The sequence below is a fragment of the Oryctolagus cuniculus genome, chromosome 4 (genome assembly GCF_051225735.1).
Source record: "Oryctolagus cuniculus isolate XC-2025 breed Fujian yellow rabbit chromosome 4, ASM5122573v1, whole genome shotgun sequence".
NCBI classification, from domain to species: Eukaryota; Metazoa; Chordata; class Mammalia; order Lagomorpha; family Leporidae; genus Oryctolagus; species Oryctolagus cuniculus.
The window spans coordinates 80,958,606-80,982,850 of record NC_142870.1 but is presented as its reverse complement, the minus strand read 5'-3'; the positions used below and the strand labels follow the sequence as shown (position 1 = coordinate 80,982,850).

The following is a 24,245-nucleotide window of genomic DNA, read 5'->3' as shown; positions in this document are numbered from 1 at the left end:
TTTTCCAGTCCAGCTCTCTGCTCTGTGGCCAGGGAAGGCAGTGGAGGATGGCCCAAGTGCTTGAGTCCCTGCACCCGCATGGGAGACTGGGAGGAAGCACCCAGTTCCTGACTTCGGATCTGTGCAGCACCGGCCATAGCGGCCATTTGGGGAGTGAACCAACGGAAGGAAGACCTTTCTCTCTGTCTCTCTCTCACTGTCTATAACTCTACCTGTCAAATAAAAAAAAAGATTTATTTTCTGTATCTTTCTTTATTTGAAAGGCAGAGTTACAGAGAGGCAGAGAGAGAGAGAGAGAGAGAGAGAGGTTTTCCATCCGCTGGTTCACTCTCCAAAAAGCCACAGTGGCCGGAGCTGGGCCGATCTGAAGCCAGGAGCCTGGAGCTTCTTCCAGGTCTCCCATGCAAGTGCAGGGGCCCAAGGACTTGGGCCATCTTCCACTGCTTTCCCAGGCCATAGCAGAGAGCTGGATCAGAAGTGGAGCAGCTGGGATTTAAATCGGCACCCATGTGAGATGCGGGCACTGCAGGTGGTGGCTTTGCCCACTACACCACGGCACCAGCCCCTCCTTGAGCCTTCTAAGCTCTGGGCAGCTACCGAGAGCTCTGCTTCAGGCAGCGCAGGAGGCAGAGCAGCACCCGCAGGGCCCTCTGCTAGTCACCGTTCCTTCCCCTCACCGTGTTTCTCAGGTTCCCATCCGAGCCGGGCTGGACTGCCTGGAACCCAGTTTGGAAACCCTTGTTTGAAATCCAGGCCCAGCACAGTCATTTTCCTCACTTTGTTCCACAAGTGTTTATGGAGCTCCCTACAGTGTCGTCCCCAAGGTTGTTGACAGGTAAGATCACCAGACTTTCAATGCACAAAACAAAAACATCATTCACCTATTTAAAAAACGCCCATAGCAAACAAAAACTATCATACAGGCCTAGGACAATCCATCTGGTTTTACTCATTTAAAAATGCAACAAAGGCGGCTTAACTTCTCCAGTCTTAAATTTTGTAAAGATTCGGAAGAGCATTGACAAGTCCTGGGACATCAGAGGGCTGTGCCCTCTGATTTTTGTGCCTCTGCCGTCAGTCTGGCTTCTAATACAGCATCCGGGGGACCCTGCCTCCTCTGAGGCCCTCTGGCAAAGTGTTGCAGAGGGGAGAAGAGGAGATCTGCGACCTAATTCCTCAGCCATTAAGAGGATTAGGCACACAGGACAGCTCTGGCATCCAGCCAGTAGGGGGAGGGGGTTTTATTTTCCCCATCCGTGGGGGAGGGGGAGGAACGTTCAGAGAAAAGCCTGGGCTTGCTTTGCCATTAAAAACCCCTTTAATCCTGGAAAAGGATAAACACTTAGAGGCACCCCATGCTATGAGAAAGTGTGTGACTCATTTTAAAATGAACACCTCCAACTCCGAGTACCCCAGGTTAGCGTGGATCATTCCAATGGCCAAATCCTGCTCGAGAGAAGCAAAGACCTCTCTTGCCGGCACGTCTGTGTCATGCAAACAACAAGAGACATGAAAATATTGTCGTCCCTCTGCTGTAATAGTGCATTTTTAAGTTTTCTTTCAAATCCTATACAGAATTCTGGTTTTTTTTTTCATAGTATAAATGTTTTGAGCTCTTTAATTCCCAGGATTAATTATAGTGACTGTGTCACCTACCGAAGTGATGGACTGTATTTTTCTTATGCTTAGGGATTTAGGCTTATAAAGTTAAAAGATTATGATATGAGAAATATTATACGTAGATGTAGGCTTGGTATAATTATTATAGTTTCCCCTTTCTTCCCAGTGGATGGCTGGGTTCTCCTGAGTGGTTGTGCAGTGTCCAGTGTCTGCAAAGTTGCTGTGTGGGGGCTGGCACTGTGGTACAATGTGTTAAGCTGCTGCCTGTAGTGCTGGCATCCCATATTGGCGCCAGTTCAAATCCCGGCTGCTCCACTTCTGATCCAGCTCCCTGCTGAAGTACCTGGGAAGGCAGTAGAAGATGGCCCAAGTGCTTGGGTCCCTGCAACTGCATGGGAGACCTAGATGAAGCTCCTGGTTCCTGGCTTCAGCCTGATTCAGTCCCAGCTGTTGTGGCCATTTGGCAGTGAGTCAGCGGATGGAAGATCTCTCTCTGTCTCTTCCCCTCTCTGTCTTAACTCTGCCTTTCAAATAAATAAATAAATCTTGGGGGGGGGAAAGTCAATGTATGAACAGCTCAAAAGTTAACTCTTGAATGCCTGAATGAGGACCTCTCAGCCAGTCATATGTCATCTTTTGTCAGGCATGCATTTGGCACAGAAGTTAAGTCATCACTTGAAATGCTTGCATCCCATATTGGAGTGCCTGAATTTCAGTCCTGGTCTGCTTTGGATCCAACTCCCTGCCAGTGCACACCCTGGGAGGCAGCAGGTGATGGCTTAAGTTCTTGGGTCCCTGCTACTCACTTGGGAGACCTGGAAGGAACTCCCAGCTCTAGTCTTTGGCCTGGCCCAACCCTGACTGTTGTGAGCATTTGGGGAGTGAACCAGTTCGTGGAGGATCTCTGTGTCTCCGTCTCTAGTCCTTACTCTTCCTTTCAGATAAAATAAAAACAAATAAAAATTGGAAAAAAAAATAGCTATACAACTTTTGACCGTTTCAGTTTCTTTGTTGCTAATCACATAGGCAAGTAGGAACTCTGACCATCAAAATCACAACGAGGGGTTGGCATTGTGGCTTAGCGGGTAAAGCGCCACCTGCAGTGCCGGCATCCCATGTGGGCACTGGTTCAAGTCCCCGCTGTTCCACTTCTGATCCAGCTCTCTGCTATGGCCTGGGAAAGCAGTGGAAGATAGTCTTAAGTCCTTGGGCCCCTGCACCCACATGGGAGACCTGGAAGAAGCTCCAGGCTCCTGGCTTCAGATTGGCGCAGCTGTGGCTATTGCAACCATCTGGGGGGTGAACCAGCAGATGGAAGACCTCTGTCTCTCTCTCTTAGCCTCTGTTTCTCTGTAACTTTGCCGTTCAAATAAATAAATCTTAAAAAAAAAAAAAAAAGAAATCACAATGAATCCAATCATGTTTATCGTGCGTTTATAGTTTGGGGGATGTTTTCCTGTCTTTGGGCCTCAGGCCTGGTGATACCCGGCTAGGCATTTGGGACAGGAGCGATCATGTGCTTATTTTCAGAGGGGGTTTGGGTCAGTGGCCCAGTGGCGAGGGCGTGAGCCGAGACGTGGCGGGAGCAGCCTGACCAACCCTGCTCTCTCTTCCTCTGTTTGCCTCCCTAGGACTTCGGCAGCCCGCGCTCCGTCACCTCCCGATGTGACCTGAGGGAGAACCTGGTCAGAAATGGCTGTGGCGGCGAGGTCGAGAGCCCGGCCAGCAGCACCCACGTCCTGCGGAGCCTGCCCCTCAGCAGCAAGGGCTCCGGCCCCATGGGCGCCGACGTCATTCAGATGACTCCGCAGGAGGTCACCGTGAACCTTCGGCCCGGTGAGTTGTCCCTGGGGTGAGCTGGGTGGCCTGGGCTCCGCAAGGCCCTCGGGAGGGGTGGGAGAGGGTGAGGACAGTCAGAGGGGCAGGGCTGAGGTCGCAGGCAGGGGAGGGTCCTGGGGAGGCCAGGCTCAGCCCCCAGGAAGCCGAGCACAAAACCCCCTGGTGGGCGGATGGAACCTCTTTGCCATTTTTTTTTAAATGGCGATAAAGCAGACCGGGGCGCCTCAATCAGTTCTTGGAAAATGGATTTAAAAGTTTATTTTGGTGGGCACTAATGCTGAGATCCTTGCCTAGGACATGGAACTTGGCACTGTAGCCGTGGTTAAGCGTGTAGTTCATCAGGTTGTGTGGCCGTCACTGCTGCCCCGTGCCAGAACTCCCCAGCACCCCAGCAGAAGCTGTGGCCCCTCCCTCCCTGCTCCCTCCCCGCCCCATGGCCTCGGTTGTGCTTGCTCCCTCTGTAAATCCGACTGTCTCGGGTACCTCCTGTGAGTGTAGCCAGGCGGGCGGCGCTTGTCCTTTGGGGTCTGCCTGCCTTACTTGGCATACTGTTTTCACAGCACATGTTTTGGAGACTGAATGGTGTTGGGCTGTATGTGTGGACCATTGCTTGCAGGGTCATCGGTCAGCAGGCCTTTGGGCTGGTTTTTCTCCCAGGAGGATGCTGGTACATTTGCTCCCGTTACTGCAAGTTGCTAACGACAGTGCTGCTTCTAGGGAAAAGTAGCTCTTCTCAGCACCTGCCCTTTGAGTCCTTGGCCTCCCGAAGGGACAGACTTCTCAAGTAGAGATGCTCTGTGACCCTGGTGGCTCTGGGAGCCCTGGGGGTGAGGGAAAACGAGGAACTGAGCAGTGTTTGCACAGCTACTGTGGGCTCCACACCTGCCCAACGCTGAGGCAGCTGATGTCATTTTCCCAGGAGGCAGCAGCCTGTTGCAGGTCTCTGAGCAGGTGCTGGGTGTGATTCAGTCCCAGGTTTTGGGCCTGCACACCCACGGTTGTCCCTCGTCCACCACAGTTGTCATCTGCTGTTCTGCTGAGAAGAATCCTTGCAGTGTCACAGATTCAATGTGCACGTAGCACAACTGGAGGGCGTCACGTTGTTGAGGGGGGCAGGGTTTTCCAAATTTCATCACTGTTTCTTTAATCCTTTCCCTCCTATCTCATAGTCCAGGAAGCCAGTGGCAATCACCATTTCTTGGTGGTTTATTTGGACTTCAGGGCAGCATAGAGCAGTGGAAAGATCGTGCATCTGTTGGGCTGCTCTGGGTTCTGGCTCCGACGCTGCCCTTGCTTGGAGGCTCGGAGGCCCGGGGCTGGTCACCTCACCTCTCAGTGTCTCTGCCGCTTCATTCCACACGGGGGTGTTGAGAGGCTTAAGTGATTCTTTTGGTAAATGCACTTTAAAAAGTTGAAGTTGTTATTATTTTTAAAGAGCAGTGGCCAAAGGTGCCAGGTATAGGTGTGAGGAGGGATGCTCAGTGCCTCAGAAGGGGACTTGGCTGTGTGCTGCACGTGGCCGGCACTCGACAGGGCTTGCCACTGTTGATGTCAGTGTTGTAGAATTCTGCACCGTGCGCATTCTAGACAGATGCCAGAGCCCCCATGTACTTGGGTTCTGTTGTCATGAATACAAGAAGCTGAAGAACATTGTATCCAGGCCCAGTGGGGTAGAGGCGCCCTACGATTTACATTGCTCATGTACTAAGTTACAGTTCTCTGGAGTTGTCTCACTGTGACACTTGGCCCTTGTATTTGTGAGACCCTGGGCTGAGAGGGAAGGGGGGGGGGCCCTTATAGCACTGTGTGAGTGGGGAGCAAAGGCCCAGCCAAGCAACTTCCACGGACAGCTGTTGGGTGATGTCCTGAGGCAAGTTAGTTGTCTTCTGTGCAGGCAGGCTCAGGGTCAGGGCCCTGGCCCGGGAGGGGCTGTGGCAGTCACGGTAGACAGTGAGACGCTGGGTGGTTTAAGAGTGGTTGCTGGTATTGTGAATGCTGTGTGTTAGGAGTAATGGTGTAGCAGGAAGAAGCTCTTCCACTGTTTACCTTTGTTTTTATTCAGGTGTTTCTGTTTGTCAGACACCTATAATGTGTTTGTAATTGTGTACTGTTTTCACTCTATCATCTTCAAAAACAAGGACCCAAACTCATTTCTCCAGAAAAGTTTATAGTTTTGGAGTTGTCATCAAGGTAGGTTTTTTTTGTTTTAAAGGATTTGTTTATTTATTTGAAAGGCAGAGTTATAGAGAAGTGGGGGGCAGGGTGGAAGAGAGAGAGAGAGAGAGAAAGAGAGAGAGATCTTCCATCTGCTGCAACAGTGCAACAGCCAAGGCTGGGCCAGTTGGAAGCCAGGAGCCTGGAACGCCAACCAGGTCTTCCCACATGGGTGGCAGTGGCCCAAGTATTTGGATCTGCTTTCTCAGACTCTGAAGTGGAGCAGCCAGGACTTGAACCAGTGCTCACAGGTGATGCCAGTGTTACAAGTAGTGGCTTAACCTGCTGTACCATAACACTGACCCCTAACTTGTATATTTAAAACTCATCAGAATGGTTCTCAGAATCGCCAATGTTCTGAGAAGTATCCTTCATGGTAGAAAATCCTCATTCTTTTTAAAAAATTTATTTAATTTTTTAAAAAAAGTTTATTTATTTGAAAGGCAGAGTTACAGAGAGAAAGGGAGAGAGGGGGAAAGAGAGAGTGAGCAAGCAAGAGAGGGAGAGACAGATCTTCCATCTGCTAGTTCACTCCCCAAATGGCTGCAATGGCTGGGGCTGGGCCAAGCTGAAGCCAGGAAAAACCAGGAGCTTCTTCCAGGTTTCCCACATGGCTATAGAACCCCAAACACTTGGGCCATCTTCCACTGCTTTCCTAGGCACATTAGCAGGGAGTTGGATTGGAAGTGGAGTAGCCAAGGCTCAAACTGGTGTCTGTATGGGCTGCCAGCACTGCAGGTGAGGCTTAACCTGCTATGCCACAGAGCCGGCCCCTCAAAGACACTCTTGAAGGCAGAGTTAAGTGACCTAGCGTAAAATGGGTGAGAATTTCCTGCTCCGTTAAGAAGATGTTGCTTTGTCTTGAGGTTAAAATCTGTGTACTGTAAGCTTTACTGCTCTGGAGTATACAGTCCAGTGCTTCCTAAAATATTTGCCAAGTTGTATGACCTTCACCATGCTCCAGAACATCTTCATAACCCCCAGAAGAAACCTCACACCCTCTGCCTTGACGCCTTACCCCGCCCTCCCACCGCTGACTCACTCAGTCCCTGGCGGCCGCTGATCTGCTGGCTCTGTGGGTGTGCCTGGTCTGCACATTACCTGTCAGACATGATGTATGGCCGTTGAGACCTGGTTTCTTTCCCCAGCCACATGTTTTCAAGGTTCATTCATGTTGTGGCAGGTGCTGCGTTCCTTTTCATGGCCAAATAATATTCCACCGTGTGTGTGGATATGCCATATTTTGGTTGATGGACATTTAGGGTATCCTGAATAGTGGGACGTTTCTACTTTGGGGCCATTGTGACTGCTGCTGCTGTGAACGTTCATGGGCAAGCTTTGGGGTAAACATGTGTTTTTAATAACCGTGGGCACATAGTTAGGAATGGAATGGCTGCTCATGTGGTAATTCTATGTTTCACTTCTTGAAGAACTGCCAAACTTTAAGTGGGATTTTGGGTAAACACAGGATCATGTTTTCCATTTTATTCCAGTACGGGAAACTGTACGTCAGGATAAGGACCTTAAAAAACCGTTAAGAAAGGACATAAATCCTTAGGAAAGGGCTCAAACCTCGAAGTACATCTCACTGGGGTGGGCGAAGACTAGAGGAGGTTTGCAAGCACTGGAGTGATTAGAAACGGTTGCTTACAGTTGTTGCCTCCACGGCTTAGCTTCTTACAAAATGACTCGGCTGGTGGCTATCTTTTTTTTTTTTTTTTCCATTTTAAATGCTTTACTTAGAAATAGTTTTAGACTCACAAGAGGTTGCAAAAATCTCAGAGATTTCCTATGTACTGGTTGTCCCCAGGGACACGTCTTACGTAACCGGAGCGTGTCCCGCCCAGGCAGGAGACCGCAGCGCAGCAGTGTTCACTGCGCTGCAGACGATCGGTTGCTTTGGATGGGGGCTTCCTGCCAGCCCCTGCTTAGGGATTTTTTTCTCCCCTTTCTTTCTGGTTTGGAGTGTTGGTTTTGGTTTAGGGGTTACATCTGCAGTGTTGTCATCCAGACTGACTAGGTACATGCTTAAAAAAAGAGAGACTGGGCTGGCGTTGTGGCAGTAGCGGGTTAAGCCGCTGCCGGCGTGGCCTGGGAAAGCAGTGGAGGATGGCACAAGGTCCTGGCCCTCTGTGCCCACCTGGGAGACCTGGAAGAAGCTCCTGGTTTCGGCCTGGCCCCGCTGGCCGTTGTGGCCATTTGGGGAGTGAACCAGCAGATGGAAGACCTCTCTCTCTGCTTCACTGCCCTCCACCCCCTCCCCCATAACTCCGACTTTCAAATAAATAAAAAAATCTTTTTTTTTTTTTCCAAAGAGAGAGAAAGGGGTTTTTGTTGCTGCGTGGAGAAAGGGCAACTTTACAGGAAACTGGCCTCCTAGAACTGTAAGCTTGGAGGCAGACCCTGGGGGCCTCCACATCTGCAGATGTTCGCCCCCTGGCTCCGTCTGTTGAGAGGCCCAGTTCTGAGCAGGGAGGCGATTCTTTGTTCTAGATCTGACTTAGTTCTGGGACGCAGATCACCTCCTGCTGGGGCGGACTGAGAGCTGGGTGTCTGTCTTCTAAGGTGTGCCCTGGGGCCTCACTCCCTGTTAGAATGCAGTTGATTTCATGTTTTCCTTCTCTGAATTCCTAGCACAGAGAGGTAATTGCAGGGAACTGAAAACCGCCACTCAGCTGCCACTGGGACGGTGAGTCTTCACCTGCTGAGACTGCTTTGTCCCCTTGCTTGGCAGAAGCCAGGCTGGACGGTTCTTGCAGAATTCTCCACTCTCTGGAAGTGTTCATCATTTGATGCGTGTCCCTGGAGCAAGCTCACATCTCACTTTTTGTTAAAAGGAGGGCAGAGAGGAGAGAGCTGTTAAACTGTTTCAGGTGCGGTGCTGGTGGCCGCTTAATTCCGGGGGTGGGGAGTTAGGGACTGAGCAGTGGAAGGAATTCTGTGCCAATGTGGGCTGGAGCTGGGTGCCTGCAAACAGGAAGACCCAGGAGGAGCTGAGAGGGCTGCTTGCGGGCATGGCTCCGTCCTCGCGGGTGCCCAGTGCCCCGCTTCTCTTTTGAGTTTGCTTTATCCTGTTGCTCTGATCTCACGCTGGTCCTGAGGCCGGGGTTAGAGAGAGAAGGGGCACAGCCACAGGGGAACTGAGCCCGCAGGGATCCCATGTGGAGTGCGAGGAAGCAGGGGCTGACGAATCCAGGCACATGTTGCGAGGATGGTACCCCACAGATCTGCAGAGCAGCCCAGCAGGAAGGGGCAGCTGGAAGTCTCAGGTGCACAGGAGAGCAGCGTGGCTGGGAGCAAGGTGGGCTGAGGGATGTGTCTGACGTACATGGTGCTGGAGGTGGACCCCAGACAGGGCCAGTGCCCCGGGCCTCGGAGCTCCTGGCTGCGGGTGTGCGCCCTAGGTCCACTTGCTCTGTAGGCTGCCCTTGCTGGGGCATTGGTGCTGCAGCAACTTGACACCCACACTGAGAATGCGACGGGAGTGTCGGCCCTCCGAAGCCCGCCGACAGAACCCACGTCCCGTATTGCCAAGGCCTGCTCAGGAGCGTGTGGCATTTAAAACCAGGCATGCGTGGATCAGCAGTGGCAAGGAGCTTTGACTCTGAGCATGGACACTGCTACCCTCTTTCTTTCCTTCTCCCTTTGGGCAAGGCTGGTAGACACACGTCCTTGGAGTGTTTGCAGCCTGCTCCCGGGAAGCCTTGCATATGTTTGCTTAGTGGTCAGTTTTTCTCAGAATTTGACACCCAGGGATTTCTCACTTCAGAAGAGACACCTTCTCAGCACCCACAGGGCCTCTGTATCCTCTCTCATTTCCCTCTTTGACTTCATGTCTGAAAAATTTGGAGCTGAATTAATATGCCCGAGGCTATAGCCCTTCAAACTCAAGTTTCTGGCAGAATTCGCTCTCTTTTTATCCCTACAGGAAATTGCTTTAATAATGGACTTTTGGGGGTGCGGAGGTCAGAGCCTTCCGTGCACAGGAACACATGTGGGGTTCATCCGCATTGTGTCTGTGATCCCCGCAGTCACTGCTGTGGGGGCTGAGCCGCAGGTTTAAAGGGTCCTGCCATCCCCGAGTGATGGGTGACCAGGTCAGGATTCAAGCCCAGCTCTCAGCTCTCCTGTTTCCCAGCCTCGTGCCTGCTTCAGTCCCCCGGCTGCCTCCCAGCCTCCCTGGGTCCCAGCCAGTTCTCCATTTCCTGGTCCTAAAGCACCCATCTGTCATTTACTCATGAATTGAGCTGTCTGTCAGCTACTCATAAGCTACCAAAAAGATGCTGGATAGAAGCAGACACAGCTGGGAAGAGGGGGCAAGGTGGACAGGTGGCGGGAAATGCAGAAGTCTTGCTGACGTCATGGGATTCGGCAGAGGAGGCAGGATTGCAGGCTGAGTCCATGCAAGGGCCAAAGAGGGGGGTCAGTCCTTCTCCAAGTTCTCCCTCCTGCCCATCCCTCTCCCGCTGCGATGTGGCCTCCTAGGGGCCCTTGGGAGGGCCCTGCTGTCTGCCTGATGGAAACCAGAGAGGGACGCTGCAGCAGTCTGGAATTCATTCTGGAAGAAATCTGGAACATTCCACTGTTTGAGTCAGACTGACGGTTTTTAAAAATAGGCTCAAACCAACAGGCAACCCAAACTACATCAATCCTGGGACAACTGCAACAGTGCAAGCTGAGACAGGTCAGGGGAGGCGGGCTCTGGGCTGCTGCCCTGACTCCAAACAGTAATTATAATAATCATACTTCATCTGTGCAAGCCTCTGCCGCTATCAAACACTTCTCTCCCACGGGAGCGCCTCGTAGCCTTGATCTCCGCTGTTGGCATTGCTGCAGCCGGGGCTCAGGGTGCCGCCTACTTGAGAGACAGAGCTGGAAGCTGAAGTGATCCTTCAATCGTTTGCTTCTTCATGGCAGACCGTGTTTGGGGTGAGAGCAGGAGAGAGGGCCTGGAGGCTTCCGTCCCCTTCCTGTGAGCTCAAGAAGGCTTTTCTTTGCTGGTTGTCAGCGGCCGATGAGTGATGGGTTGCTCTGAGGCTCAGCTGCTGGCAAGGCAGGTGTGGGCCCCTGGAGCAGAGGTGGGGAGGCTGCCTTGCTGCTGCTCCACACACACAAGGAATAGGCCCAGCTTTCAAATGCATGCGGACACTTCTGGTCTGGGGTGAGAGCAGCACACCTCGCTGCTCCTGGGAGGCTGCTGAGCCCAGGGCAGGTGGAATTCCTCTGTATGCATTGAGCTTTGAAGTTCTTTGTGAGTGACTTGTCTTTAGCAATTATGAAATGACAGGGATCATGATCCTGGCGTGAGTCCTCTGGTGATTGCCTGGACTTGGGCCTCTCTGTCAACTCTGAAGGGGCTGATACCAAAGGCCGCCTCCCTGGACACTACCACTGCTCCCTTCTGGGAAACTCCCCTTTCTGCTGCTGGCTGCTTACTGTGAGGCCCAGGTATCTTCTGCTTTTTGTAGCTGGTAGACAGTGCTAGTGGTGTCTTGTCTTTTCTTCTTTATCTGAGAGGCAGAGAGACAGAGCTCATATCTGCTGGTTCACCCCCCATATGCCTGCAACGGCTGGGGCTGGGCCAAGCTGAACCTGAGAACCAGGAATTCCAGCCAGGGCTACTGCATGGTTAATGGGGACCCAAGTAGTTGAGTGATAAATGCTGTCTCCTAGGGTCTGCATTAGCAGAAAGCTGCATTGGAAACCAGAGCTAGGTATTGAACCCAGGCTGATGTGGGATACAGGTGTCTTGATGGCCAAATCCCACTCTTTAAAAAAAGAAAAAAAGGCAGTGAGGCCAAAGTTTGCAGGCTGCCTATATTTATGTATTTGAGAGAGCTTCAAAAATTGATGGAAAAATCAAAAGGTAACTCAAATTTTCCATGAGGTTTAACAAAATTTAAAAAGGTTTATTTATTTGGAAGGAGTAAAAGAGAAGGAGAGACAGAGAGAGAAAGATTCTACCCACTGTTTACCCCCGAAATGTGCATAACAGCCAGCTCATAGCAGAAAACAGGAACTCCATCATCTGTGTTTCCTCTGTGGGTGGAAGGAGCCACATACTTGAGCCATCATCCACTGCCTCCCACGTTAGCAAGAAGCTGGATTGGAAGTCAGAGTAGCCAGGAAAAAATTTTTTTAATTAAAAAAAATTTTTATTCATTGGAAAGTCAGAGTTACACACAGACAGAGGTGTGTTGGGGGGCGGGGGTCTTCCATATGCTGATTCATTCCCCAAATGGCTACAATGGCTGGAGCTGCACCAATCCGAAGCCAGGAGCCAGGAGCTTCTTCCAGGTCTCCCATGTGGGTGCAGGGGCCCAAAGACTTGGACCATCTTCCACTGCTTTCCCAGGCCATAGCAGAGAGCTGGATCTGAAGTGGAGCTGCCAGGACTCAAACCAGCGCCCATATGGGATGCTGGCACTGCAGGTGGTGGCCTTACCCGCTTTGCCACAGCACCAGCCCCAGTACCCAGGCTTGAACCAGACACTTAGATATGGGATGTGGACACCCACAATGCCCTCCGCTTCCCTGAACTTTCTGAAGGCTGCTTGTGTGATTTCTGATGTAATGAGTTGTGTCTGTGATATCCCAAAATGTCAAAGATGCCTAAGAACTACCACTGTTGTCTGGTAAATGGCTATGAAAAGAGAAATAGAAACAGGGCGTGGCACAGCCATAAGTATCTTTGCCCTTTGGGGTATATTAAGTGACTTTCTTTGCCTCCTTTGCCTTGCACAGTTCCTGTTCCTCGCCGAGTTCTTACTCACGCCCGTGCCCTGCTTTTGCTAGTCTTCCTGCTTTCTGTTTCACATGCACGTTCTCGCCGTAGCTGGGTCTTGTTCTGGAGTTAGTGTCTCCTTGAGGGGCTACCTTCTACCTGGTTTGTGTCCGTGCAGTTGTCTGGTCACTGCCCACCAATAACCCAAGGGGCCTTTCAGTTGCTTAGAAACACTGAGTGTTTGGGAAGTAGAACCCCAGACTCCGTCCAGCACCCTAGTCCCTTCAGGGACTCTGCTACCAAAGAAAACATCTCTTGTGAGAGACGCACAGTCACTAAAGAAAAGCCAGAGGTGGGCCAGCTTTGAAAGCAGGATGCCTCCGGCCTGCCCCCGCTGAGTTGCCCAGCCCCTGACGTACACGATCTCTCTGTTGGCACAGGCGACAAGACTTCCTTCCAGCTGCAGGTGCGCCAGGTGGAGGATTATCCCGTGGACTTGTACTACCTGATGGACCTCTCCCTGTCCATGAAGGATGACCTGGACAGCATCCGGAACCTGGGCACCAAGCTCGCCGAAGAGATGAGGAAGCTCACCAGCAACTTCCGGTTGGGGTTCGGGTCTTTTGTCGACAAAGACATCTCTCCCTTCTCCTACACGGCGCCGAGGTACCAGACCAATCCGTGCATTGGGTGAGTGACCGTCATCCTTCTGCTGGGTGCCTAAGGCTGGGGCGGAGCTTAGCTTGGAGGAGGAGTGAGCTGGTAGGCGTTCACTTTGCTGGATGCTGGCCAAGTTCTGCCCCACCCTGAGACGGAGTGAGCAAGGTAGAATGATTGTAGCCCGTTTGTGTTGCTGCCTGCCACACCTAGCACTGCTCTCCCACCTGAGCAGAAGTTAAAGGATGTGCTCAGGGAGTTGGGGGTCTGGGGGAGCGGGGAGGGGAGTGGGCAGGACAGCGTAAACTCTCCCCCTGCTCGGAGTGACCGGGTGCTTATGAATGATTCAGTTTGTTCCTGTTGTTTATATAAATAACCAGAACTGACCTTGATGAAACACAATAAAAACCTTGTGTTTTATAAAGGCGTGAGTCTGTTTCAGCATACGCCAAGTACCTGCATTAGCAAGTGTTTGATTAGTTATTGGAGAAGAGGAGTTTCTAACTGCTGCAGCGAAGCAAATCCCGAAGTGTGTGATGACTCACCGTTCCCTGTTTCTTCCGCATACCTGAGTCCAGCTGGGTCTCTGGACGCCTCCCCTCCATGCATTGACCCAGGGACCCAGGTTCTTCCATATTCTAGCGGTGCTGTCTCCACACATGGCTTCCCAAATCGTCCCGCCTGGAGGAGTATGTTTGGGAGGGTCATTGTGGCTCCTTGCGGTCCTTGTTACCTCTGTTCCCACATCCTATCAGAGCAGGATTCCAGCAAGGCTCTAGACACTGTTTAGCTGTACGCCCAGGACTGAGAGGAAACCAGAAGGGTGGCGGTCTGCCTTAAGGCGTGTGTGTGCGTGTCAGGAGCAGGCCGAGGTGCCCCCACACCAGCTCTGTCCGGGTTATGCGGTGTGACTACAGTGAGTGAGGACTTCCGACCCTCTCTTGTCTCCTCTCCACGTCCACTTCCGCGAGGCTGTGGGATAGAAGGCCGCAGCGTCAGGTCCCATACTCAGCATGGACCATGTCATTTAAATCTCAGAACAACTTCCTGAGATCTCTAAGGTAGGCGGTTGTGTGCCAGATTTTAAAGATGAGAGCGAGCAACTTCCCCTTACCAGTAGTGACGGGCTCACCTGGGGGACAAATCCAGACAGCCTACTTTCAGAATCTGCACTCCCGGTAATACAGCCAGGCCACACCCAGGACAGACCCCTGACCTGGGGCTGGTGATGATAACCACCGCCCACCGCTGACCCTCCTACTGTGGCCCCTGGGGTGCACCCGAGAGCAGAGCTGGGCTGTGCTGTCGTGAGCAGTCTCCAAGCCTCGGTCAACACGACCAGCGGGTTTTCTTGTGTGTGTGATGCGGTGGGGTTGAGCTGCTTTCCTTGGCAGCTCTGCTCTGTGTGGTGACTCGGATCCAGGCTCCTTGCGTCGTGAGGTCTCATTTTCAGTTCTGCTGGTAAGGCTCTGAGCCTGCCTCTCTCCCACAGCTTAGCTTTCCAGCCTCTGCAGCTCCTGACTCCGAGCCAGGCTGGGTGGTGGTGCTGTGGGGGTGGCGCCTGTCCTTCTGAATCCTTCCTGCTCCTTTTGTGCGCTGTCCTGGAGCTGGTGTAGACCAGGCATTGGGAACCACCCGGCGATGGAAAACCAGTAAGATAAGAGGCTTAAGGACAAATGAGACTCTAGGTTCCTCAAGCATGAAAAGGAAGTAAGTGTCGTCAATGATCTGCGGTCGAGCTGCCTTCTGGTTTCAGGTGGCCTCTGGGGCCGTTACTCCTTGGATCTTTCCAACTGAGTCCCAGCGCCTAATGCCCCGCCCCGGTCAGAGTTCTGCCACTCACCAGGAGCAGGGACATCTCGGCCAGAGAGCTCCTGAGTTCTCTGGGAGTGGCGATTCTGTGCACTGCTTTTCACCCCTGCCCCAACTGGGTGTGTCTCCACGTCGGCTTCTCCCAGGCTCGTCCACCAAGGGAGCCCCTAGATTGGAAGCTGTCAGAGGACCAAGGACGGGCCATGGGCACTCAGCGTGTGGCTACTCGGGGCTCTGGCACGTTACTTGCCCAGAGTTGGTTCCCTGCACCCTCGAAGGCACATCCTGCTGCAGACAGAGTGCTGCCAGGGCTGCCCTGGGGGACGCGGAGTGTGAAGACATGCCAGGCCTGAGTGCTGTCAGTCTTACCTCTAAGCTGGGCAGGACTGCAGGGAGTCCTCCTGAGACGCGGTGAGCAGCCGCCATCCGTCTCCCCACCCCGACAGTGCAGCATCCTGCATCTCCCCGGAGGTGCCCCCCTCCTCCCCTGAGGCACGGCACAAGCTCGGGTGGCTGTTCCCTGCCGGACCATTCTGTGTGTGCTTTGCCTTTCTGTGTGAATGGCACTGTAGGACTCTAGAATTTCTAGATTTTCTTGAAAAACTGGGTGGTCTGGCAAAGCTGGGCTTTGTACCACAGGTTGGTTGGATGCCGCAGTCCCTGCCACGCCCTTTTGTCTTGCAGCTGGCCCGTTTCCTCGGTGTTGTTACAGACGAGCCTGAGCTTGGTCTTTGTGCTTGTCTAACTGTCCACCTCTCTGGCTCTGGTGGAGAGGAAAGCCACAGAAGGCTCCTTGGGCTCCGGTGGAACCTTCAGTTAGGTTCTTCTCTGCTGTGGTGGTGGGAGCAGCAGCAGCAGCCGCCCCCAGGAAGTGTGGGGAGATGGGAAGTCAGGAGAGGTGATTTGAGGACCTGAAGTTCGTCCCTTCCTCTCTGCTCCAAGTCCCAGACTCACTGGTAACCATCTGAGAATGTGGCAGAAATGAGAAGTTCCAGGGCTGCTGTGGGAAGAGAAAGGCAGGGTAACTTAGTCATCGTGTTAAAGGGCTGTTCAGTTGATGTGGGGAGCCGCAGGAGGGGTTTTGCTGGAAGAGTATTCGCTGATACAGTGCTGGGACCCTGATCTGCCGTGGTGTTTCCAGTTCTAAATGCTTCCTTTCTTTGGAGGTATTGGGCTCTTGCTCAAGTGCACATCCTGTAAAAATACTGGCAAGTGAGGTAATGCGTGTCGTCCTTCATTGCTTATATTTTTTTCTTACCCTTTGTGTATTTCTCCCAAGAAGTCATAGCCTTCCTCGCCCACCTGAAGGCATTATTCCATTGTCTTCTGGCATTTCTTGTGGCTGATGTGAGGTCTGCTGTCTGTCCGACCATTTTCTCCCTGGTGGTTTTTATTATTCTCCATGCTTTTCCTGTTCTACAGGGATGTGCACACCAGTGTATCTGGGTTGGCTTTGCTTTTGTCCACCTTGCTCAGAACTTCATTTGTGTGTGTTCAATCTACGAGTATTATCTTTATTGAAAATTCTCAGGTATCGTCTCCTCTATTTTCCTTTGAATGCTATTAGGTTGGAGCTCTCATTCCAAACTTCGTGTTTCCTAATTTTTCTCCCATAATTTCTATCTCTTACTCGCCCCTCTCTTAGCCGCATAATGGGAAATCTCTTCCAGTTTTCCAGTTTGCTTTTCACCTGTTTGATCCAGACAGTGAAATTTCAGTTTTGTTTTTCTAAAAGGTTTATTTATTTATTTGAAAGGCAAAGCAACAGTGGGGGTGGTGGCATACAGAGAGAGATCTTCCTGGTTCACAGGTGGATGGCTGTAACAGCCAGGGTTGTGGCAGGCTGAAGCCGGGAGCTAGGAACTCTATCTAGGCCTCCAGTTTGAGTGGTAGGGACCCGAGTATTTGGGTGCTATTCTGTTGTTTTCCCAGATACATTAGTAGGAAGCTAGAGGGGAAGTGGCGCAGGCAGGACTCAGACCAGCACTCCAGTACAGGATGCTGGTATCACAGGCAAGCAGCAGCTTCACCTGCCGTGCCACAGCAGTGGGCCCTGCAGCTTCACTTTAATTCACTTTAATAAGTGTGTGTATTTTTCATTTCCATAATTTTTGAGTTTTTTTCCCTCCAGATCCTTCTGTTTTGTTCTGTTTTTCTCATAATATCCTGTCTGGACTTTGCTTTCTGTTCCTTGTACTTTGAATGTTTTAAATGTCTTTGTTTTGCAGTATTTAAAACCTGTTGTATTTTTTGAGTCACAGGTCGTTCTGTGCGTTGGGTTTCCTGGTATTCCTTTCTGGCGGCCTGTTTCTCGTGGGGCCCACCACCTTTGGCGTGTTGCACGCGAAGAGCTCGTGCCCTGGCTGTGCTGGCGTGTTTGAGGAGCAGGTTAACGTTTGCTCTGGCCAGAAGCCTCGAGGCTGCGCTGCGGGATCGTCGTCCTGTTCGTTTCTCAGCTGGGGGCTCCTTTACCGTAAAAGCACCCAGTTCTGACCGCCTGGGCCCGGAGCTGCAGGTTCTGTGGGTGATTCTTCTGGCTGGTGGCTGCAGTGCCCGTTAGCTTCCTTGCTGCTTTCCTAGGCCAGCAGCTGGAGTCTTCCTGTTTCTCGTTTGAGTGGTACCGCGGCTGTTTGTGGCACTCGGCTCCACGCAGAGGCTCTGCACGGGCCTGAGACTCATCGTCTGTTCCTGGTAGATTCCTGCTGCATGCCTTCCGGGCCTCAGTCGAGTTCTGACGCGTTGGGGAGCCCCTCTGCACGAATCCCTGCTCGTTCCCCAGCCGTTACCTTCTGTCCGTTCGTTTGTTGGATGGCTTCCTCTTTACTTCTTGCACCTAGGATTTCCCTTCTAAACTTCCAGACTTGGCTGTGCATTTGATTTTTTTTTTTTTTTAAGATTTATTTATTTATTTGAAAGAGAGTTAGAGAGAGAGAGAGAGATCTTCTGTCTGCTGGTTCACTCCCCAGATAGCCACAACGGCTGGGGCTGAGCCAGGCGGAAGCTCAGAGCCAGGAGCTTCCTCCAGGTCTCCCATGTTGGGTGGCAGTGGCCCAAACACTTGGGCCATTTTCTGCTGCTTTTTCCCAGGCCACTGAGAGGATTGGAAGTGCAGCAGCCAGGAAATATGAGATCCATATGGGATGTTGTCATTATGGGATGCCGGTGTCGCAGGAAGCAGCTGAACCCACTATGCTGCAGTGCTGCCCCCGCCCCTGCTTTTGTTATATTTTATCCAACAATTTTATGTGTTTAGAGTAAGTGGGGAGCCTTTCCTTGTCCGGTTGGTGAACACTGTTGTCCTGAAGCATTAGACTGTTCCTGATCTATCTTCCTGCTGGTGGAACCCTGGGAGGCAGCAGGTGGCAGCTCTAGTACTTGGGTCCCTGCTACTGGGTAGGAGACCTGAATTGAGTTCTTGGCTCCTGACTTTGTCTTAGCACAGCCTCAGCTGTTGTGGGCAGATGAGAGATATCTTTCTTGCTCTGCCTTTCAAAAAAATAAATTTTCAAAAAATTTAAAGATTATTTTTTGATTTGTGTAGATCCAGTGTCTTCTAATTGGATTCACTTCTTTTTTAAATGTTTATTATTTATTTATTAAGATTTATTTATTTGAAAGAGAGAGTTAGAGAGAGGCAGAGGCAGAGAGAGAGCTTCTGTCTGCGTGTTCTCTCCTCAAATGGCTACAAAGGTTAGCGCTGGGACAATCTGAAGCCAGGAACCTGGAGCTTTTTCTGGGTCTCCCTCGTGCGTGCAGGGACCCAAGGACTTGAGCCATCCTCTGCTGTTCCCAGGCCATAGCGGAGAGCTGGATCCAAAGTGGAGCAACCGGTACTTGACGGGTGCCCATATGGGATGCCGGCACTGCAGACAGCGGCTTTATCCTGATAAGCCACAGTGCCAGCCCTTGGATTCACTTTATTTTTTAAAAAATTTTTATTTACCTGAAAGGTAGAGCTACAGAGAGAGAGAGAGCGAGAGAGAGTCTTCCATCCACTGGTTCACTCCCCAAATGGCCACAGCAGCTGGAACTTAGCCAGTCTGAAGCCAGGTACCTGGACTTCTTCCAGGTCCTGCATGTGGGCCCAAGCACTTGAGCCATCTTCTACTGCTTTTCCAGGCCATAGCAGGGAGCTGGATTGGAAGAGCAGCAGCTAGACACAAACTGGTGCCCATATGGGATGCTGGTGCCACAGGTGGAGGCTTAACCTACTATGCCACAGGGCCGGCCCCCTCACCATGTATATTTTATTTTTCAGTCTTCCTGGCTAATAATCCTTAGTTCAGTAAGTGCTTGTGCATGGCCCTAAACTGGGGCCCCATAGCCCAGACAGAGGGTCTCCAGACCCTCCAGTCTTCAGGCTACTCAGGCACGTCTTGGGGGTGAGCTGATGTAACTCGTCTCAGGCGACATCCCGTTCCAGTGACAGTGGAGACAGCCCCGGGGCCGTGGGACAGAGCTGTGTTCTCGGGCAGCTGCGGCTGTGATTCGGTTGCAGTGCATACTCAGCAGGGAAGGGTTCTCTCTGGCAAACACGTGTGCTAGTTCCTGATTACACAATAGTGATTCTCCACGGTTAAGAACGTCACTGCTTATTGCTGTCTGCAAGAGCCAGAGGGGAAAGGTTAAAAAACCGCTGAGCTTCGTTTGAGTTCTGCACAGCTCTTGCAGTTTTCTCACGGAACCGCAGTCGTGATTCCATTTCCGTCCTGCCTCTCCACCAGCAGCCCGACCACCTGTGGGCGCCTGCGCAGCTGGAGTCCTGGGTGGTGGGCCAGGGCCAAGAGCAAGACTAGGGAGTGGGGACCGGTGCTGTGGCGCAGCAGGTTAGCGCTCTAGCCTGGAGCGCCGGCATCCCATATGGGCGCTGGTTCTAGTCCCAGCTGCTCCTCTTCCAATCCAGCTCTCTGCTATGGCCTGGGAAAGCAGTACAAGATGGCCCAAGTCCTTGGGGCCCTGCACGTGTGTGGGAGACACGGAAGAAGCTCCTGGCTCCTGGCTTCAGATTGGTGCAACTCTGGCTGTTGCGCCCATCTGGGGAGTGAACCAGTGGATGGAAGATCTCTCTCTCTCTCTCTCTCTCTCTCTACCTCTCTCTGTAACTTTGTCTTTGAAATAAATAAATTAAAAAAAAAAAGACTGGAAGTGGGAGTCAGGGGCGCTGACTTGTACCGGCCTCTGTGTTTGTTACCTGGCTACAGATGGGGACCTCCACTCCTGTTCCGTTGAGGAGGTTGTGAAGGTTTGGGGTCCAGAGGCATGCACTTAGACAGAGGTTGACCTGTCCAGCACCGGGAGATGTGGGGGCAGGAACAGGGAGAAGAGCAATGACGGGCAAGGCAGGCAGGTCCACAGAGGACCGCGGCCACCACGGGAGCAGGCTGCCCGGGAGGGCCCCTGGGCCTGTCGTGGGCCTGTGGTGGATGCAGCAGGCACTGCAGGTCTGCAGGGGAGGGAACAGCCCTTACAGAGCCACGCCTGCCTCTGTGCGGAGCTGCACCTGCCTGGACCTGTCCCTGGGAGGTGCTCCTTGGCAGCCTGAAGGCAGGGTCCTGCTAGCGGTGGCTGAGCCTGTTTTCCATCCCGCGCGTGCGTCTGAAGCAGGCCTCCCTGCTACTGCTTGTTTGTCATCTTTTGTTCTGGAAGAGAGCCTTCTGTAGCAGGGCCCTGCGAGGAGGGCCAGCCTGTCTCCTGCTGTCTGCTGCTGCGTGGCTTCCTCTGTCCGTGGGCCTCTCTGCGTCCTACCACAGGACCCTTGCATGTGTTCTCTTTGCCTGCCTGCGACACTCTTCTCTCTCCCCCTCTGTGAGGACACTCTTCCTCTTTCATTAGCTGTGCCTCAAGCCAGACTCTTAGAACTGCCGCTGGGAGCTGACTTCCTCCTGAAATGCGGCCCCTTGGGCTCGCCACAGGGCAGTGAAGGGAGACGGCCTGCTCTTTCAGGAGAAAGACCTGCTCTGAACCTACTATTGGCTGCCAGTGCTTCCTTCTTCCCAGATTTCCAGATAAAATTCTCCATTTGAGGAGTCTGTTCATGATGTCCATTGCATCTGGGAGAGCTGGTGGTTTATCTTTGCACCGTTTCAGAGAGAACATTCTGGTTGCTGTTCCATGATCATTTGCTCATGGCCGTGCATCCTGGCGGTCACTGGGGTGGCTGACAGGTGGGGCTCAGGGGCTCCTTTGTCGAGTGGCAGCAGCTGGTGGATAGAGTAACTCTGCTTCCCCAGCCCAGAGCCTATCCACTCACCCAATGTGCAGCAAAGCCGGTTCCTGACATTGGTGGTGGAAAATAGACACTCAGAGCAAGGGGCTGGCCCCCGTTTCATGGTTGCCAGGCTTCTTAGGGGGTTCGGAGGAAAGAATCTTACAGATCGAAATTGGAGTTGAGAGGTGCGTGTTTGACTCATGTCCATGTCTCTGGTTGGCCCACAGTGCTCATGTCCTCCCGTGATTGGTCGGTTTTGCATGTTTTGGGAATTTTGAGGGTAAAAATGCGGGCATCAGTCTGTCCACTGGTAGCTACTTTTTGCTCAGACTTGCGCTTCCTGCATAGGCCTTTGGGAGGGGACCAGACACCAGGACGTTATCAGCAGAGGGTATACATGACCCCTGAGTCTTGTGCTCAGGCACCATGTGGGGCTGGCGAGGGCACTCCTTTGATTTTCGGAGCCAGTTCTGGCGAGGGGTTGATTTGCAACCAGAGAAGCTGGCGAGGAGACTTGAAGCTGAGGGAGGGAGTCGAGAGTGCACAGGAGACCAGGGCCTGATGCTGTCTGCTGTCTGCGTCGAAGGCACTGTGGAGGGGCTTGGTCTCACTCTGGACAGCGTCTGCCTTGCCTCCCCTCTGCCACAGCCGGCCCTTACCACACATCTATCCAGGCCATGGCAAGTCTCCCTGCTGCCACTGGGCTTCCTTGCCCTGTTCAAACCTCGTGCTCACTCCCTGCTGGGTGTCTGCTGCCCTGCCTGGAGCCCAGAGGTGGGGCCAGGTTCGTGACCTCAGCCCTCTCCTCCGCGCCTGTCCCAGGTCACCCCGTCCTCGGCGCTGGATAAATACCTCCGGGTGCCTCTCAGGGCCTTCGGGGCTCTCGGGGCTCTCTGGACTCTAGGTACGTGCCCAGGGCCCCTGGGTAAAGTTTACAGCCGACGACAGACAGGTGACTGACTGTCCTCCTCGTTCTCTCTAGTTACAAGTTGTTCCCCAACTGCGTGCCCTCCTTTGGGTTCCGCCACCTGCTGCCCCTCACCGACAGAGTCGACAGCTTCAATGAGGAGGTTCGGAAGCAGAGGGTGTCCCGGAACCGCGATGCCCCCGAGGGCGGCTTTGACGCAGTCCTCCAGGCGGCCGTCTGCAAGGTTGGTAGCCGTCCCCGCTCCCTGTCCTGTCCCTGCCTGGGGAGGCCTAGGTGTGGCGCAGGAGGCCACCCCGCCCCCACCTGTGGCTCCCGCCCACGCTTCCATCTGAGGCTGAGCTCCGTGGTGCCTCGGGGAGATCTGCTGTGAGCAGAAGGACAGGGGCCCGGGCTGGGCTGGGCTTGGGTGCCTCTGTGTGTCGGGCGTGGCTGAGGCTGAGTGCGGCGGGTCCGTCTTTGCCAGAAGACAGCTGTTCTGTGTTGTACACTGGGCTTTTTAAATGCTGCTTTTCCTGGGGGGGGGGGGGGGGGTCAAGCCGTGAGCATAGAAGCTGGTGGAGCTTTCTTGGCCTCTCCCAGGGATGCAGTGAGGAGAGTCGTGTGGCATCTCTGGCTGCGTTTCTGTGGACTTTTTCTCCTGCTTCCCCGTGATAGATGGACCCAGGGAGAGGACACAGACTTAGGTCAGAAATGAACTCATGATCTGAGAGTTCCAGTCTCTGCGAAGTACATAAATGGAATGTTGGCCATAACTTACTCTTAACATAAGCTCCCACTGTCAAACAGTGCAGTAGCGACAAATGATAAAAATAAAAATCACTCTTTGGATTCGCTACCACAACACATGCTTGTTAGATGTTTGTTTATCCTCGCAGTCTCTGTGTGCGTTTAGCGTTTTTCCAGTGTTCGGCGGAGAGCGCGTGTCGGCGGTGACGCGGTCTCAAGGCTCCGGCAGGTCGGGCAGGAGTAGGGGGTGCTAGGGCGGGGACAGGTGTGAGAGGTTAGGACTTGGTTTGGAGAGGCTGCGTGCAGCCGAGTTGCTCACTGGGGAGCCCCATCCTTGGCGGGAGGAGAGCCACAGATACCTTCCCTTTATGAACCGAAGGAGGGAAATGGTAGACAGGTGGATGCAGGGCAGGCAGGGTGTGGGGTGTCAGCACGCTCGCTGCGGCCCCCACCTGCTGCCTCTGGGGCTCTGCCCAGCGCTGACTCATGGCCCCTCCTGGAGGGCAAGGTGGCAGTGCCTGCCCATCCACATGGCTGCTGGCCAGGGCCACGTGGCTCCTGGTGTTGGCCAGCAGTGCGAGAGCCAGATGGAACACAGTGAGAACGTGTTCCGCTTTAAACCTTCCAAATGCTGCACAAAATAGTTTATGAATTGAATCAGAAAGAAAAATTATTTTTGACCAGCATTCAGCTGCTGAATTATCTTCACAGATGTTTAGCACGATTCCTCTCCTTGGCAGGAAACAGTCCAGAGAAGACGGAGGGCACCCTGTGTCGCCCCACTTGGTGGGTTCTGTGGATTTTCTTTTCAGGGGAGGGAGTCATGTTTAAAGCTTGGGGAGAAGGGGAGGCCCAGCTGCAGGCTTAGGTAGTGTTCAGTTACCTGCGTTGTTAGATGGATTGGAGTGGCCTGACCAAATGCCCGAGCCACGGTGGTCTTTGGAAGGCCGGTCCACTCTTCTGCCTACAGAGCCTTTGTGTGCCGTCTCGCAGGGGTGGAACACACTGCCTTTTGAAAACTTGGTGTTTCAAGACTCCAGCATTTTCAGGGAGGTTCTGGAAGGCTCCCCGAGTCGTTGCCTGGGCCCGTGAGTGGCTGCTGGCCGGGCCGCACTTCGCGTGCGTGCTGCAGCCTGTTCCTGTGGCAGTTCCCTCTTCATTCCCTGCCATGGCCTGGAAAGTCAGTGATTGCTCAGAATTGTGTGGCTCTGTGAAGCGGCGGCTTCTTTATTCACCATTTTCTTCCCTTTGTGCTGTCAGTTTGTGTTAGCTATGTATCAAGCAATGTCTTTCTACTAGAAACCACCTATTTGTAATCAATATCCTAACTGGTTCACCACAAACTTGGAGTAGCAAAAAATTAGAACTAGGGACTATCTTTTGATGAAAGACTATGCAGGCCGGCACCTCGGCTCACTGGGCTAATCCGCCTTGCAGTGCCGGCACTCCGGGTTCTAGTCCCAGTCGGGGCACTGGTTTCTGTCCCGGTTGCCCCTCTTCCAGGCCAGCTCTCTGCT

The 24,245-nt window shown here is 52.9% G+C and overlaps 1 protein-coding gene across 1 annotated transcript in view; it reads left to right on the top strand.

The window, feature by feature from the left end:
• Positions 1 to 24,245, top strand: part of ITGB5 (integrin subunit beta 5) — a 114,280-nt gene that overhangs the window by 22,131 nt on the left and 67,904 nt on the right. Inside the window, exons 3-5 of the mRNA XM_017347042.4 lie at positions 3,252 to 3,456; positions 12,838 to 13,087; positions 22,057 to 22,225. Coding sequence (XP_017202531.2) covers positions 3,252 to 3,456; positions 12,838 to 13,087; positions 22,057 to 22,225 — 624 coding nt within the window. The remainder of the gene's footprint in view (positions 1 to 3,251; positions 3,457 to 12,837; positions 13,088 to 22,056; positions 22,226 to 24,245) is intronic.